Consider the following 16,492-nt stretch of genomic DNA (forward strand, 5'->3'; position numbering starts at 1 on the left):
GAAGTTAATTCTATATATCCTTTAGTCCATTCGAGGATTTACCTGTAAAGGCCCGCTACGCCGCACCACACATACTTTGGCGCGACACGAGTCGTTATTCGGCCTTTATTGTGCCATTTTGTTTAATAGAACCTTTTTGTCGAGTGAAATCTGCCACCGCTAAGCCCAACTTCTTAATTCTTATTGCGGTGGATATCCAACACATTCAATTTAAAGAATATTTACTTTTAATTAAGACGTTGATTAAATTAACGGACTTGAATACCAATCAGCTAGAGGTTGCGGCAAAAAATAAATTGGGAACTGTGTAAATATTAGTGTTAAGAAAAATTACTCGGTAGGAAGTTACTTGTTCAGTCACGTGCTGTTGAAGTAGTTCTGGACGTGAAACGTCTGGTGTATGAATGAATGAAAATCAAATTCAGCCGCAAATATATTTTCTTCGATATAAGTGAACCACAGCCTCTTTGAATCTAGTTAATATTGATCTTCTTTTCTGTCCCACTTCCTCGCACCTAATCTTATAAATCCCCGTCTTTCCCGTTATTGTAATTTTGTCTTTAGAGCTTCCCAAAAGCTATTGTGACATGTTTCCTAAATTTAGATTAATATCTGAATACTTTTCCAAAGCGGGAGATGAATTAGGGCTCCTGGAGAGGCGGTATAAAGTCAAGGGCCATTGATTTTTCATAATTATCCTAACCTAAAATGTTTTTCCATGGATACCAACTTATTTTTATATTTGAGTCACTTATGTGCAACTCTCAGGGCTGTAGTAATTGGTATTACATATTGAATTATTCGTAAGCCCCTTTTTAAACATTAAATTTTGCCAAAAAAATGTAAAAAAATGTCTTTTATTTCGTACTGACGACTATTTCAAACAATCATAGTCTCTTCTGTACTTTAAAAAATGTACCTACTCTTTATTAATCTTTTTCTACTTACTTTAAAGCTTTTTTTTTTCAAACAAAACACATCGATAAACACCTAAAATTCTCCAGAGTATCTTAAGTATAACGTGAATTATTTTAGTTCCAATTCATTCGTTGTTAAATTATTTTGAAAAATGGTTGTCTGTTTAAGCGAAAACCAGAGAATTGAAATTATGATTAGATGCCGAAATAAAATCCGTAGTCAACAGGAAGTGTGTGACTTATTTCACCATAAGTATCCAGACCAAATAATTAGTCGAGCTACAATAAGTAAAGTATCTAAAAAGTTTGAAAAAACCGGAAGTATAAAAGATTTACCTGGATCAGGAAAGCGAAGTAATTTTTTACAAAACATTTTTACGTATTTTTAATTCGTTCGAATAAATCGTCATTCAGGGGTTAATAATTAATCTCCGAACACCCTGTACATAAATTACGTGTATTGCCTTACCGTTCATTCATTATTATAATGTGATTATTAAGGGTTTTGCAACCAAAAACGTGAAATAAAAATTTGACGACTGTTCGTGGCGCCTTCGCCATTTTATCGAATTTTTCTAGGCCGACAATATTTGATGATTCTGTTTTTTTTTTAATTAAAACAAATTATAGTATCGTAGCTACTACAATTAAAATTCCAATTTTCACAAACACAAACATTTGTTTCATGGTATAAAAATGCAGGAGTTTAAAATATAAATAAACATATCCTGAATATACATTTAAAACCCTGAAATCCTCCTGAGTGGATAGCAATGCGTATACGACAGAATCGATTAATTTGACTGAAATCCGAGTTTCTGTGACTTCTCAGCGAGTGGCTGTTTCAATTTCGTTCTATTTCACTATTATTGAGTTAATTTTTATTCATATTTGAGTACAGTGAAATTAATTAGACGCCATATACTTACCTATTTAATTTTTTTTTATTCATCCGATGCCGTAGTAACAAATTTAATTTTCAGCATTCAGTGAAATTATTTGCTTGCGACGTAACAAATGCAATGAAGTTATTTAAGTAGAATTTTACTTATATTCAAATGTATTATTGCAACAGTTGTATCTTAACAAATTTTCTTGAAATAGGCACTTGTTAAATAAAAGAGTCAATAAGCAAAAAAACACGAATTCAAAAAAATTTTGAACGAAACTAGTGGACACTGTAAATAAATAGGTCTGATTGAAAGCAAAAAGGTCCTAAGTGGATCCATTGAGTGAAATTATTGAGTACATTTTCGGTCAATATTGAACATTGAAGATAATTTTACACATTTTTGATATTTGAATTAAAACTGATAGTTTTACTCATAAAATTTTAGTTGGACTCATACTAATAGAGGAAAATTTTACTCAATCGAGTGTAAACATTATTGATTGAAATTGAGTGAAAATAAGTTCAATTTTTCTTACAGTGTAGGTATAGCAAATATTTTAACTTTTGCAATGTCGAATTTGTTTACGTTAACGTTGAACATTTTTAAAATATACTTTTGAATGTAGGTATTTAAAAATTTCATAAGAATTATCTTTGGACAATGAAAAAATTATACACCACAAATTATTATGCATATTTATTTTATTTAAATAGTTACTGCGTTAGTATGTGACAAAACTAAAGCACATAATAAAGGCGTAAAAGACACCGATTCAACAAAGAACTCGGCCGGATCTATTCCAATATTTTTTTAAATAAAAACAAAAAAATGTGGTAAAATGAAAAATATTTGAACAATATAGGGGTTCCACTTTCTACAACAACTACACAGCTTGATGTAAAATGTAGAATCTACCGTTATTTTGGCTCAATATGGAGAATCACAGTAATATAGTAATTTTTTACAAAACATTTTTACGTATTTTTAGTTTGTTCAAATAAATCGTTCTTCAGGGGTTAATAATTAATCTCCGAATACCCTGTACATAAACCACGTGTATTGCGTTACCGTTCAATCATTGTTACAATGTTATTATTAAGGGATTTTGCAACCAAAAACGTCAAATAAAAATTTGCCGACTGTTCGTGGCGCCTTCGCCATTTTATCGAATTTTTTAGGCCCGACAATATTTGACGATTCTGTTTTTTTTTATTAAAACAAATTACAGTATCGTAGCTACTACAATTAGAATTCCAATTTTCACAAACATTTGTTTTCTGGTATAAAAATGCAGGAGTTTAAAATATAAATGAACATATCCTTGGAATATACGTTTAAAACCCTCAAATCCTCCTAAGTGTATAGCAATGCGTATACACAAGGCAACCGTAAATCTCCTCTAATATTCTTCTAGGTGAGAAATTGTCTGTGCCAACAGAACATCGCAGAGGCGTGTAATACGGAACTACTTCAAGAAAATAACTGGTTCTTTTATTTTGTTGTTTTAAATTACATAGTATTTTTTTCACTATATTTTTGGACTGTACTGCGGTGTTTTGAGATAATTTTTATGGGACTTACCTGCATTTCAGAACAATTTTTTAGTTACTGTTAAAAATTATGTGTATACTTTGCGTTTTTGTTTTATGAGACATTTTTCTACATGTACATTTTACATTCACAGTTAACAGAATTTGTTTTTCTTATTTGTAAATTGAATGAAATTAGTACGTGGCTGGAGTTGCATATTGCGCTTTGATATGTATTAAACACTGCAAAAAAAAATGAGTGAAATTTCACTCACATCACACTCATCAATTCCTGCCCACACCGGATTGAGTGAAATTTTCACTCTGTCAGTATGAGTACTATAGCTATTTTATGAGTGATACTATTAATAGTTTTTAATAGTTTTACCAGTGTTTTAAAACAGAATCGATTAATTTTACTGAAATCCTAGTTTCTGTGACTTCCCAGCGAGTGGTTGTTTCATTTTCACTATTTCACTATTATTGAGTTAATTTTTACTCAGATTTGAGTACAGTGAAAATAATTAGACGCCATATACTTACCTATTTAATTTTTTGTTGATTCATCCTATGATGTATGATGTAACAAGGTCCTGAGTGTATACATTGAGTGAAATTATTGAGTACATTTTTAGTTATTGAAGATAATTTTACAAATTTTTGATATTTGAATTAAAACTGATAGTTTCACTTATAAAATTTTAGTTGTACTCATACTAATATAGGAAAATTTCACTCAATCCAGTGTGAGCATTATTGAGTGAAATTGAGTGAAAATAAGTCAAATTTTTCTTACATTATAGGTACAGCATTTAATAAATGTTTTAACTTTTGCAATTTCAGACTTGTCGGGCAAACTGGCAAGGACTGAGGGAGATAGAGGAGTATCTTTATAATTGTCGTTATACGTAGTGAAACTTATCAGTTTTAGTTTAAATATACTCACAATATTTTGTGAGTGAATTGTGTTTTGATTTACACTCACTGTAACTCCGATTATCAAATCGAAATTGAACACTGTTCCATTTTGAATTGAATCCGCCGTCCGAAAGACGCAGTGGTCCTTCCCGCCAACCCTTTGACGCCCGCCGCTGGTGCCACACATCCTGGCGTAGAGCTCATTACAACGGCGGTGACAACAATATCATATTCTAATGACATGGATCGGCTACTGCGGTGTTAGTGATGGTTTTGTCACCATAGCGACGATTTCCACACAGACAACGAGGCGCAAACCCATTGCTTTTTGTACTGTAAACCCACAAATACATGCCCTGAACCTGAGAGTGTAGCACCGCAAATAATATCCGACGCATTTCGGATTTCGGAGTTATCATCCTCTTTTGTCCTTTTAATGAATATTTACCCGCGCCCCGCTCCGGCCGCCCGTACACAAAGCGATTTAATTGCTGCCAGCAATAGATTTTTATTGAATAAAATCCCCCGTATACAATTAACTTCTATTCTAAAACATCTGCGGAATATTTTTATACGCGATGTCACACGTCGATAAACGCAGTGTCCTTAAAGATCGACCATCCTACTTTCCAGATCTGGCTCCACTAGAAGTGTTTTCCTCTTAGATCAGAAAGCAAATGTATGTCAAGGATTTTTATTTATTTTTTTTTTCTTTGAAAATGATGAAATTTATTTAAACATTAGAAATTGTTTCTTATTGTTTGCGTTACATTTTTCAAGCATAATTGATTGTTTTCCAAAAGAGCGTACGTACTCACCATAACACAATTGAATTGTTTTTGGAAGGTAAACGACTTAGGGACAGGAGAAAGTAAAAAGAATGTAGAACAGTTCGTCGTATACTTTTACTTCAGATTATCTACGAGCGCTTTATGTCAACGGTCTTATCCGGCATCGAGCACAGTGGCAGAAACTTTCTTTTCCCAAAGCAATTAAACCGATGAATTTATGTTGTATCCTGTTGTTTACCTATTTTACTCGCTTTGAGCGGTCCAAGTCCTAGTTTTTACTCATCTTTCGATCGGCGTTTTGCGAAACTACGCTGTTTGCGCAACTGTACCTCGTATAGATACACTGTAAAAAAAATCACTCTTTTTCACTCAAATTTACTCAATTTCTGTCCACACCCGATTGAGTGAAATATTCACTCGATTGGTATGAGTACAACTCAAATTATATGAGTGAAACTATTGCAAAGTGAGCTAATTTTACTCAAATCTGAGTTTCTGTTATCAAGTATGTGATTTTTTACCCTGTTCCGAGTATGTAAAACTAATTAAGAGTTGACTTTCTCTAAATTTAACTATTATTGAGTAATTTTTTACCCAAAGTTGGTTTATATTCTCTCTAAATTTTAATTTAAATGTCATTCCACTGTAAAGAAATCGGTGTGAGTGAAAGCAATAAAGGTACGGAGTGAATCTATTGAGTGAAATTATTGAGTACATTTTCACTCAATATTGAGCATTTTGTTCATTTTTGCTTTCACTCACCGATTTTTTGAAAGGAAATATGCTTCTGGTTTTATAATCGATGTGCTCACCCGTGTTTCAGTGTCAAATTCAATATCGGGAACAGTCAACAAAAAAAATTACCACCCCCTCCCAGTTTTAAAGGCAGATACCCAAAGGGCGCTCTATCGATATTTCAGGTTTACACAGAGGGTGTCGATGCACAGGGCCAGATCGTAATAGACAATAGAGGGGTTGTAATTGAAAATATTGCGCCGGATTGTATTCGGCTCTCACTGATTTAAATTGCTATACCCTTGATTTTATATTAAACTGTATTCCGATGTGGCGTTTCACGGGGATGAATTAGAGATGCGAAATTAACTGACAGGGCTCGTAAATGTTCGAAAATAATTATTCTTGTGTTGATTGTGGATTTAATGTAAAAAAATAAATATATTTTTTTTATAACTCGTCTCAAAATACCTAAAATTTCGTTGGTAAGTGTACCTTTTTGACTTCCTATCTACAAAAAAATGGCGAAGACCATAGTTTTAGGAAATAGTGTTGTAATCTCTGTAAGAAATAGATAAAAGAAAAACTAAATGAAATATATACAGATTCCATGGCAATCTTGACTTATCTATTGGGGAGGTAAGTGAAAATAAACCAAGAACCAGTATACTGGTACTGGAAAGAGAGGTGAAAAGGTAGAATATCGTGTAAATACTTTTATCATTTTTTTGTAGATAGAAAAGTAAAAAAGAAAGAAAGTATCGGAAAGATGTTCGAAAGGTCCGTAAAAATTAATAGACTTGGTGAAATGTAAATAAATATGTTGTCTGTGCAGTTTAATTTAATTTTATGAAGAGTATGCAGAAAACTAGCGGTATAATCAGAAACGTAAACCGTCATTAGTTTCAGCTTTGTACGTTGGTAATGAGCGAAAAAGGATTGTAAGAGTAGACCGTCTCATTTAAGGTTTTTAATGTGGTGAAGGTTTACAGACAATAAGAGTTTGCCCTCATTAGTTAACAATAGACAGTAGCTTGTACCAGTTGCCATTGTTCGTGCTCAGAATTGTCCTTTTATATGGGACATTAAAACTTACAGGAATTAATTTATAAATTTTTTTATTATAAAATATTGTTAATTTTCCAATTCGTGAAAATTAATTTAGATTACAATGATTGAATTCAGAAAGCTAACAGAGGTATTATCTGTGTTACATTACAGGTAAATAAATAAGTACGAAGTAATACTGTAAATTAATTCGAGAAACAGATACCGGCAGATCGGAACTGTTTGTTTCGCCGGTCAACAGATGTCCTGTGATTTGATTATGAGTATTCTCATACACGCTTATTTACATATGAAATACACCCTAACTACGAGACTAGGAGTTGCATCCTCGATGACATTACGGCGCAGTGGATTGTAATGCTCTGCACCAGAGCGGAATGAACACAAAAAAATAAATAACCAATGTTTTTCAAACAAGCATACTCTCAAGTAGTACATGGGAAGTGCGAGTTACACTTAATCTCTTTACATATAAATAATAAAAAAAACTAATTAATAATAAAAAAATAACTTACTAAATAAATAAGGTTAGGGAGTCATGCTGGCAATGGTACAGCCAGTACCGATTGCGAGCACGAATCCAATAGAAATGAGTTAGTCGAGTGGCTGGTGAAGTGGGGTACTGAAAAGGACTAGGAATAGAACTCGAATCGGAAAGATGAGAGAAAGAACCGGCCTCCGGGCCGGAAGATCACTCGCGCAAATCACTTGCTTAACCTGAACATCTTTGGAACCCATCGGAATGCACCCACCAAGAGCGTTTCCATTGTCAGTTTGCCACTTTCACAAATTCCGAATTGTCGTAACCTCGGGCGCCGACGAATGTTTGGCCGATCCCTTTTCTGTCAATAGCACGCACTCGGACGAATAGGAATGCTGCTACCAAACTGGCCACGATCAGTACCAAGAGGAGCATCACTAGCCCAGCCACGAAGCTAGGGACCGACATGCAGATCGTCTCGGGATCCTGCGAGGACGCCGACTGGATCACTACTGTTTCGTTGTTTTGCGCAGAGTTCAGGGCGAAGTTTACGTCACCTGGGGCAACTACTTGGATGGTTCGACTGGTGTTTACGTCGGTCATTTCTTGGGCTTCGCGCTTGTACACGTGGCTTACCACAACGTTCATGACCTCGGGGCTACGCCTCTTCCTTGCTCCTTGTAGCTCAGCTGGTAGATTCTCCACCGACCTAGGTCGGCCACCTAACGTAGCCAAGTTCCCTTCAAACTCATCAGCTATGCTACTCTTCCTCTTCACGGTGTTGTAGATTCCGTGATGCCCTGGTGGTGGAGGAGGGGGTAAGTGGATTTCGTTGCTGGTCTGCGCTGAAACCTGCGGGGCTGGCGATGAGAGGTTAGGGGGATTAGACGTGGAAGACGAAGAGGTTTGGGCTTGCGGAGCTGGTACCACATCGGCGTTGTTCTCAGAGTAAGCTCCGGTAGGACCGGAAGGATGTCTAGGATCCGGGAACGCCGGAGGTAGACCGTACTCGCTGGAAGGTGGTGGTCCGTATTCCGCGTTTAAGTTACCGTGGCCGAAGTCCCCACTGCCAAGAGCGTTTCCTAGTGGGGGGGCTCCGTATTCGCTGGTCAAACCGAGGTGACCACCACATTTGGGTTCGGGACAGTTGTACCTGCATACTTGGATGACGCACTGGAAGTGGACATTCATGGAATCGGGGAACTTGAAGGCTTGGAAGTACGCGAATGACACCACCGAAGCCGAGGGTCCGAAGTTCTTGATCTTCTGGAACTTGCTCATGATCTTGGGTCGCACCACGCATCCGTACTGGTCCACCAGTTGGATAGGAGCCCTCTTGCCGTCATGTGCCACGCAGTTACGCACCAACATGTCGAATTTATTCTCGTCGTCCTTGATGGCTAAGACCATAGTCATGGTTTGTCCGATCTTGACGATTCCAGATACCTCCGAAGCCCAAGGTCCTTTACCGACTTGTATCTGCATCCAGCATTGCAAATTGTCTCCCAGGAAGTTGGCAGTGACTGCGTGCAGCATGTCAACCTGGAACGGCCTGAACGTAACAGCCTTTTCGTAGAAGTCGTACCAGGTGCACCGAAGCTTCCTGGCTTGATCCCAAACTTCTTGAACGTAGGGATCGTATTGGATGATGATGGTGTTTTCGACGTAACTACCGCTAGGCGTGGGGGCTCCGTACGCTGCGGCGTTGTGATTGGCAGACGACGACATGCCGCAGCTGTTGAGGAAAATTTCGAAAGTAGCACTCAAGTGCCCCGTCCCAGGCTTCAGATGTACACAGTGCGGATCGCTGTAGAATCCCTTGGAGAATATCATCCCGTAGAAGGGTCGATCGAATTCGATGTTGACCCGCATGTGGGTCTTTTCGCACTGCACCTGCAAGTGCTTTATTTGGGGCATGTCAGGGGTGGCCAGGGGCCACGGGTCATCTGAGGATCCTCCACCGCCTCCCTGGAGAAGACCCGCGGGTGCGTACCCAGGACCCGAGAGCGGAGGACCGTACACAGCCCTATGTTCTAGGGGCAGAGACGCAGAGTCCGACAGGGGCGCATCGCAGTTTATTTCCTGGGGAAAGACGGTTAGTTTTAGTCGACGTACGGGGTGTTTTTGAAAAAGGCTCCATAAATCAGGACAAAAAAATAAGACGATTTTGTTTTTGAGATAATTCTTTGAAATCAACTTTTTTTTAATATATTTTATATTAATATGCCAGTGTTTTTATCATCTGATAGGGGTCGCTAGTTACGACATTGCCTGATTTCATGATATATTATTTTAGGTTTATTGTTTTTTGAGAAAAATGCAATTGACTGTGTCAAAAATCTTCTTCTCTAATATACAGGGTGTCTGAAAATGGACAGGCCATACAAGAATTCAAGCAAAATTGCCCTAAGGTAACTTGATATGAATCAGCTTATTTTCATCCAAGAAGAATGACCTATTAATTTCCGGACACCCCGTATATTTACGAATAGAAGCTGGTTGAGTCAGTTGCGTTTAGCTTAGAAGCAATGCGTTTTCAAAAATTTCGACAATAGTGATTTTTAGAATATAATATAAATCAGTGCAACTAATTGGCTGAATTTAAAACTTCACCATAATTGTTTAAATTTTATCCAGCTGCTCTGATTTTCTGTAAAAATCTGAAAATCACGAAAGAATTCGCTTATAATATACGCCAAACATCGTAAAAAACGTAACCTCAAAAAAGTTGTCATAAAGTGCCACTAGCGACCTCTAACAGATGACCAAGAACTAAATATTAACTAACGACATTTCAATGCATGTTCTTTGAAAATAAATGTATAAAAATTATCTTCAACGCTTTGAATCGTACATAAAAAAATTTTAAAATCGGTCCATGAATTTGTGGTACCTTTATCCAAAACACCCTGTAGAATCAGAATGGCAGTATAAATAGACACAAATCTAATTAGAACACTGACGTGGACAGATACTACCTTTGAGTTTAAGTCAGTAAATCACCAAATTATTTTTAATTTAAAAAATTATACAAATATGACTGGTGAAAATTGAGGTGGCCGTATTTTGATAATGGCATGGGGCCCATTCTGTACTTTAGGGGATCACATAGAGGGGTTGCCCGCTTGAGATGTCAAAAATGATTTCACGTTTTTTTATTTTTTAAAAAATTAAATTTAATGATAGATATACCTTTTTAAATTTTAATTCGTCACGAGTATACCATTTTTCAAAATCCATACTTTATATCTTAGGAAAAATAAAAAACGCCTGATTGTACTTATTGGTTGATTGCGAAAAAAAAACATAACATGTGCAACGTTTTTCAAGAACCCAGATTGGATAACCCTTATTTTAAGATCTTCTTTCGCAATTTTTTTTTTTTTTTTTCATGATGAAACCTGTCCCAGCGCGTTATAAAATCATCTTAAAAATGATGTGGGTCCCATGCTTCATAAGTACTGCCACTTCAATTTTCATCAATCGCCGCTGTTCAAAAGTTCACAATTTTGATCGCAATTAGCAGCCCAATGTGGACTCGAAGATATTCGAACTGATGTGGCGGCAAAATATAGAAAAGGTTTGAGAGAAGGTGAATGGCTTACCCCTAACAGCAAAACCGCCCAAATGCCGACAATGCTGAGCCTGAGTGACCTTGTCATGATGTTTGTTGTGCCAGTGTATCGTTTCTGTAACGAAAATAATGAAAGCACCTTGACATTGAGTTAAGGTAAGGCAGATGTAGCCAGTAATACCGCGCCTCTCTGCACCTGACAGAGTCTGACCCACTAACACACTCCGTAAGCACAGTTCAGCGTCCTGCATCGTCAGTGCATCTCCAATTCATCTATCTAGTAAATGTGTACCGATTTACAGGGCGGGCGCGAAAATACGTACTACCGGGCGCGGTTAGATTTTTAATTGGCAAGCTACGATATAAAATTATACTCGGTGTGTCAGTCAACCGGTTTTTTTGCAATGCTCGGCATAATTTGAAACATGTTATTCTTGTAATCACAACTTTTTCTTTACCATTTTTTTGTAATTAAAGCTGGGATATTAGGAGCAGACCATTGTTATGTGTTTAATTCCAAATAGAATACGTTTTCAAGTCCACCGTATACAACGTTTCAGTTGTTTAATGTGCTAAGTGTGTAATTGTAAGTTGAAACTAATAATTTAATTAAAAATTTTGTAATGGGAATGCAGCTTTCCTCCTTAATAATATACTTTAAACCGTTTCGCTGTAATTTTCCCGGTAGCGGTCAGCTGACTGTAGCAGATACATCTGTTGCCCGATTTCTAATGATAATGGACAATTATTTATGCCGACATCGTTAAAAAGTCAGTTTGACCGTATTAAGCTATAAAAAAAAAAACGCTTTCATATCTCCAAGAAATAAACAAGTCGACTAGGATGTTTTCGTGGGAATACGTATGACTTTGATGTCTTCACCAACAGGCCTACTTTGCCCCTGGGTTTGCGTTATCAATTGGACCGATAATAAGAGAAATGTAAATGCCTAAGTACTGGAGCAAAGCCTTATCTATTTTTCATCAACGACCGACATTCCTATAGTCTTAGAAAGTGGAACAAGTGATCTAACACTATTACTGTCTGCTTTAATAAAAGTTTATCCGAACGTCCGTTTATGGTTTTTGGTTACACGCTTCCTAGCTCTGGGGATACCGATAATTACTATTCATACGTGTATACGGGGTGGTAATACCCAAACGTCCAAATTGGCCAAGTTCCAAATACCCTTGCTTAGTCGAAATTTTCACTCCAGTTCCGAATTTCGATCAATTTTTGCTGCAGTTCTAAATTCAGTTGATAATTTCGCTACAGTTCCGATTTCAGTTGAATATTTTACTGTAATTCTGAACTTTGTTGAAAATTTTACCACAGTTCTGAATTCAGTTGAAAATTTTGCGGTAGCTATGAATATAATTGAAAGTTTTGCTATAGTTCTGATTTCAAATGCAAATTTTGTCGAAAATTTTGACAAATCTCAATTTCTTTAAAAACTTTGTTATAGGTCTGAATTTTGTTGAAAATTTTGCTGTACATCCAAATTCAGGGGAAATAATTTTGCCATAATTTTAAATATTAGGTATGTGTCTCTCATAGTCTTTAAAAAACAATGTTATGGTCCTTTGAACCATGAAACATTTTATCTCTCTTAATTTTGTAAAAAAATTACATCTTAGAACTGTGCCAAAAAGTGTCATACCACAAATATTTAAATTAAAGGCAACAATCTTTTTCCAATATTTTACATACTTTTATATACGTTTATTTATAACGTAACGAAACTTAGGGCACGCGCCCTGTATATTTTGGTATTCGTACATCTGGTATAAATTGAACTGCGACGACCTTGGTTCAGGAACATTTACTGAAACGCGTTAATTTTTCATGTTTCAGTGACCGTCTTGAACTGGTTGCATGCCTGGTTACGATTTTTTGTCTGAATCTTAATTCTATTGTTGATTTAATTGAAGCGGTAGGGTTTTCTCTTTTCCCATTGTTTTTTGGTAGAGAGTTGAACAGACCAGCAAACCCTGACTAATTTAATGTAACTTTCTTGAAACAATGACATGTGCGCCGTTTTGAAATTTAGAAGACAAAAAGTAAGCATTACAATTAATCTTTAATAAGTCGGAACAATTAATAATTTTACGTCATTCATTGTCTTTCTAAAAGTGAACAATATTTAATATCAGTTCATAAAATTTCAGTATCTATTTCTAACATTTGTACTTATTTATCATCGGGAGACGTTTCCAAAAAAAAAAAAATAATAATGTTTTCGTTTGTTCTAGAAATTCAAATATTTTTACTATACTTTCGAAAACCAAATAATTATTTATAACTGTACGATGTACTCAGTTATCAACGGGAAGCGTTTCCAAAACAAATAATAATTTTTTAGTTCTTTAATATTTTCGTTCTAGAAATTCAAATATTTTTACTATACTTTCGAAAACGATGTAATTATTTATAATTGTACGATGTACTCGGTCAACAAAAATCATCATAAATTGTTTGCTAATTAAGTGTAGATTATTTTTAGCAGAAATTAGTTCACATAAAACGGTATTATGAAACAGATGAACTGGTAATAGAAACATTTTTTTTTTTGGTCACTGGCTATAGTACTATATAACCATTCATTTAACGCATAAATGAATAAATAAAAAATATGTCGATTCACTAAAGTATCACAGTTAGTGCATGCTCATTTTTTGTTCCACATATATGGTTTCTGTTTAACCTGTTCTGTTGCTTTGTAACTTGTAACAAGATGTTAATTACATGATTCAAAAGTGAAGCGAAAATATGCAAAATTGTTAAAAACTATGTAATATAATGATTTTAGAATTAAACGAAACAAATACTGTTCGGAACATAGGTAAAATTTTGATTCATTATTATTATTAAGTAAATGATAAATCTATTCGAAACAAGGTCGATTTATGAATGCAATAAATTAGTGTATTTTTTGTGGATCCCGTTACATTTATTTTTGTCCCGCCGAGTTAAAAATAATTCTATTTACATAATAAACGAAGCGAATTAGATGAGTACCTTCAGGCTACTACTAAGTAAGGTGTGTATCAGCCAATTAGCACCTGTAGTATTTATGCCGTACGCGGCGAGCGCCTGCGCAAGAAAGCCCATTGACACACTGCCTTGCTTTCAATTCTACTGTGTGCTCAATATTATATCTTATACACAGAGATGATATAGCCGGTAGGTATCCTTATTTCCCGATTTTAATGTTTGTTAAACGCGCTCCGTTATTAAAGTGAATGATACACCGTTGTTTTTTTTTTTTGTTAATAACTGCACTAATTCACGAAACTAACCGGTCACAACTGTGTTTTGGTAATTACATCCTAATACCCGTTTAAACGGCACGAGCTGGCAGTTGCGTTCCCGCCAAACGTAAGTGATGTTTTTTTTGTACACTAACACTATGCTTTTCGCAACGATTTTTTTTCTCTTGCAAATAACCTTACTTACTAGATAATAATCCAAATAATGTCCACGCACAGGATAAATTCGTAAATAATCCTTAAAATGCACTATCACTCAACACTGACACATCGGCATCCAGAGGTACCCGAAAATAATCCTGTTTGTATGTGTAAAACACGCTGGCGTGCAGGCTTGAACGAAAAGTAATACACTTTAAAATGTTCCGTTGGTTTTATATTGACGTGAAAGTTAACCCCACTCTGTAAGAAGAGTTACTAGTGGAACAATGTTTTAAGCTTTCCGAAGACTCAACAGCCGGATCCTATAACTTTGGTATTGTGCACGAAATCCGGATTTTGGACGCATTTGATTCACTTTCTTTCGGTTGACGCATTGTTGTTTTCCGTTGCACAATAGATGGACGATATCTGGCTAGTCACCCTAATATTAACTTTCGATTATCGGGTTTGCGATGGCGTTTGGAATTTTTCGATTTGCATAGCTCGTTGGGGACGGAGGTGTTAGGACAATTGATTTACGGAACTTTCTTTTACAAGGAACTTTATTCGTGCAGGCGTTTCGAGAAATACAGAACTTCAAAAATAAGGGTATCAATTCTATTTTAAACAATTAATGCGATTTGCTGTGGAAAGCTTAGCTTAGGTATATGAATTTTTGTACCAAACCGATTACATGAAAATTTTTCACAAAATACATTTTTATCCGGGCAAAATCTTAAATAATTCCCCTAGACTAATTCCACCCTCCTCAATTCATTTTTAAAATATGTTTAAGCTATGGTTTCTTTAAATTTAAATTAGTCCTGAATATACAGGGTGTCCCGAACTGTTCAGAAATGACATAAAAATGAAGAAATCAGTATGACATTGGATATGACCTTGACATTAAGTTTCAAGGTCAAACCCAGATTTGTTTGAAAATATTACATGGAACACCCTATTTCTATACCAGTAATCGTTAGAGTGCCGAATTTTACTTTCGAACATGAGTCAGAAAACTTTTCCTGTTGCAGGAAATTTGATTATTAACCTGACAAAATGTTACATTTCATTCCAATAGTCGTTTTAGTTGATTATATCAAACTCTTTTGCTTATCCATTATTTTTTGTTGTATGATATTTAAAAACTGAGTGTGACCTTCAAGTGACATACAAGGACATTTTAGAAAAAAGAAATTATCAAGGTTTCCGACATAAAATTCGGCACTGTATCGGTTGCTGGTATAAAAAATATAGTATGTGTTCTGTTTAACAATATCGAGATGACCATGGTTTGACCTTGCTACTTGTGGTGAAGGTCAAATCCAAGGTCACCTTCTAACTTATCAATCAAAATCCTACAAATTTTACTTGGAACACTTTTGTCGAGTTATTCAGAGAAAAATTAGTTTGACCTTTAAGTGACCTTCAATGATAAAAAAAAATCTGACTGCACGTAAAATTTAGCGCCCTATCTATTATAAAAAATTGTGTGTTCCATTTAACATTTTCAAAATAACTTTGGTGTAACCTTGAAAGACGCCACCGTAATGGTTTCTTGATGTCCTACAACTTTCATCCGGGACACCCTGTATATGATCGCGTAATATAGCAAGTTGCCGACAAGGAGCAATTTTGAATGAAAAATAGGACTTGCTCTATTTTCATCCAATAATCTTTTACGCAAACATACATATTATACAAGGTGTAAATGAGTTTAGCCAAACTTTAATGGCGTATTCTACCGATAAAAATAACCAATTTTTGCCCTATAGAAATTTTTGATAAGACGCTTACAATGAATTGCATCCCATTTGTTGTGATTTGTAGTGTCTTGAAATCTCTCAAAAATATTAGTTATTGAATTTATTGTTACACATTTAGCAAACAATAGAAAATGGTAAATAGCAACGTAGGTACCTAAGTATCTTCTTATTTGATTTCTCAATTATCTAAAGACCAGTAAATTTTGCGAATACTTTACAAGAATACTTTTGCCACAAATTGATTGTTCATTCTCAAAACATTTAAAATTATTTAAAAAACCAGTGGCGTACGATTTTTTTTCAAAAAAGGTTCCCTACTCCCCAAATATTTACGCCACTGGAGTATATTTTGGAATAAGTTACAGGAAAAATAATATAAATATTTAAAACTTTTAACACTGTATCTCCGT

General features: G+C 35.4%; 1 protein-coding gene across 1 annotated transcript; it reads right to left on the bottom strand.

Annotated features, from left to right (window-relative positions):
• Positions 1-6,960: 6,960 nt before the first annotated feature.
• Positions 6,961-14,491, bottom strand: LOC108916668. Its single transcript, XM_018722972.1, has 3 exons — positions 14,363-14,491; positions 10,938-11,021; positions 6,961-9,414 (listed from the first exon to the last, which is right to left on the bottom strand). The coding sequence occupies exons 2-3, from the start codon at positions 10,992-10,994 to the stop codon at positions 7,621-7,623; spliced, it is 1,851 nt and encodes a 616-aa protein (XP_018578488.1). The 5' UTR covers positions 10,995-11,021; positions 14,363-14,491; the 3' UTR covers positions 6,961-7,620.
• Positions 14,492-16,492: the final 2,001 nt, after the last annotated feature.

The sequence above is a fragment of the Anoplophora glabripennis genome, unplaced genomic scaffold (assembly GCF_000390285.2).
Source record: "Anoplophora glabripennis isolate ALB-LARVAE unplaced genomic scaffold, Agla_2.0 scaffold2, whole genome shotgun sequence".
Classification (NCBI taxonomy): Eukaryota; Metazoa; Arthropoda; class Insecta; order Coleoptera; family Cerambycidae; genus Anoplophora; species Anoplophora glabripennis.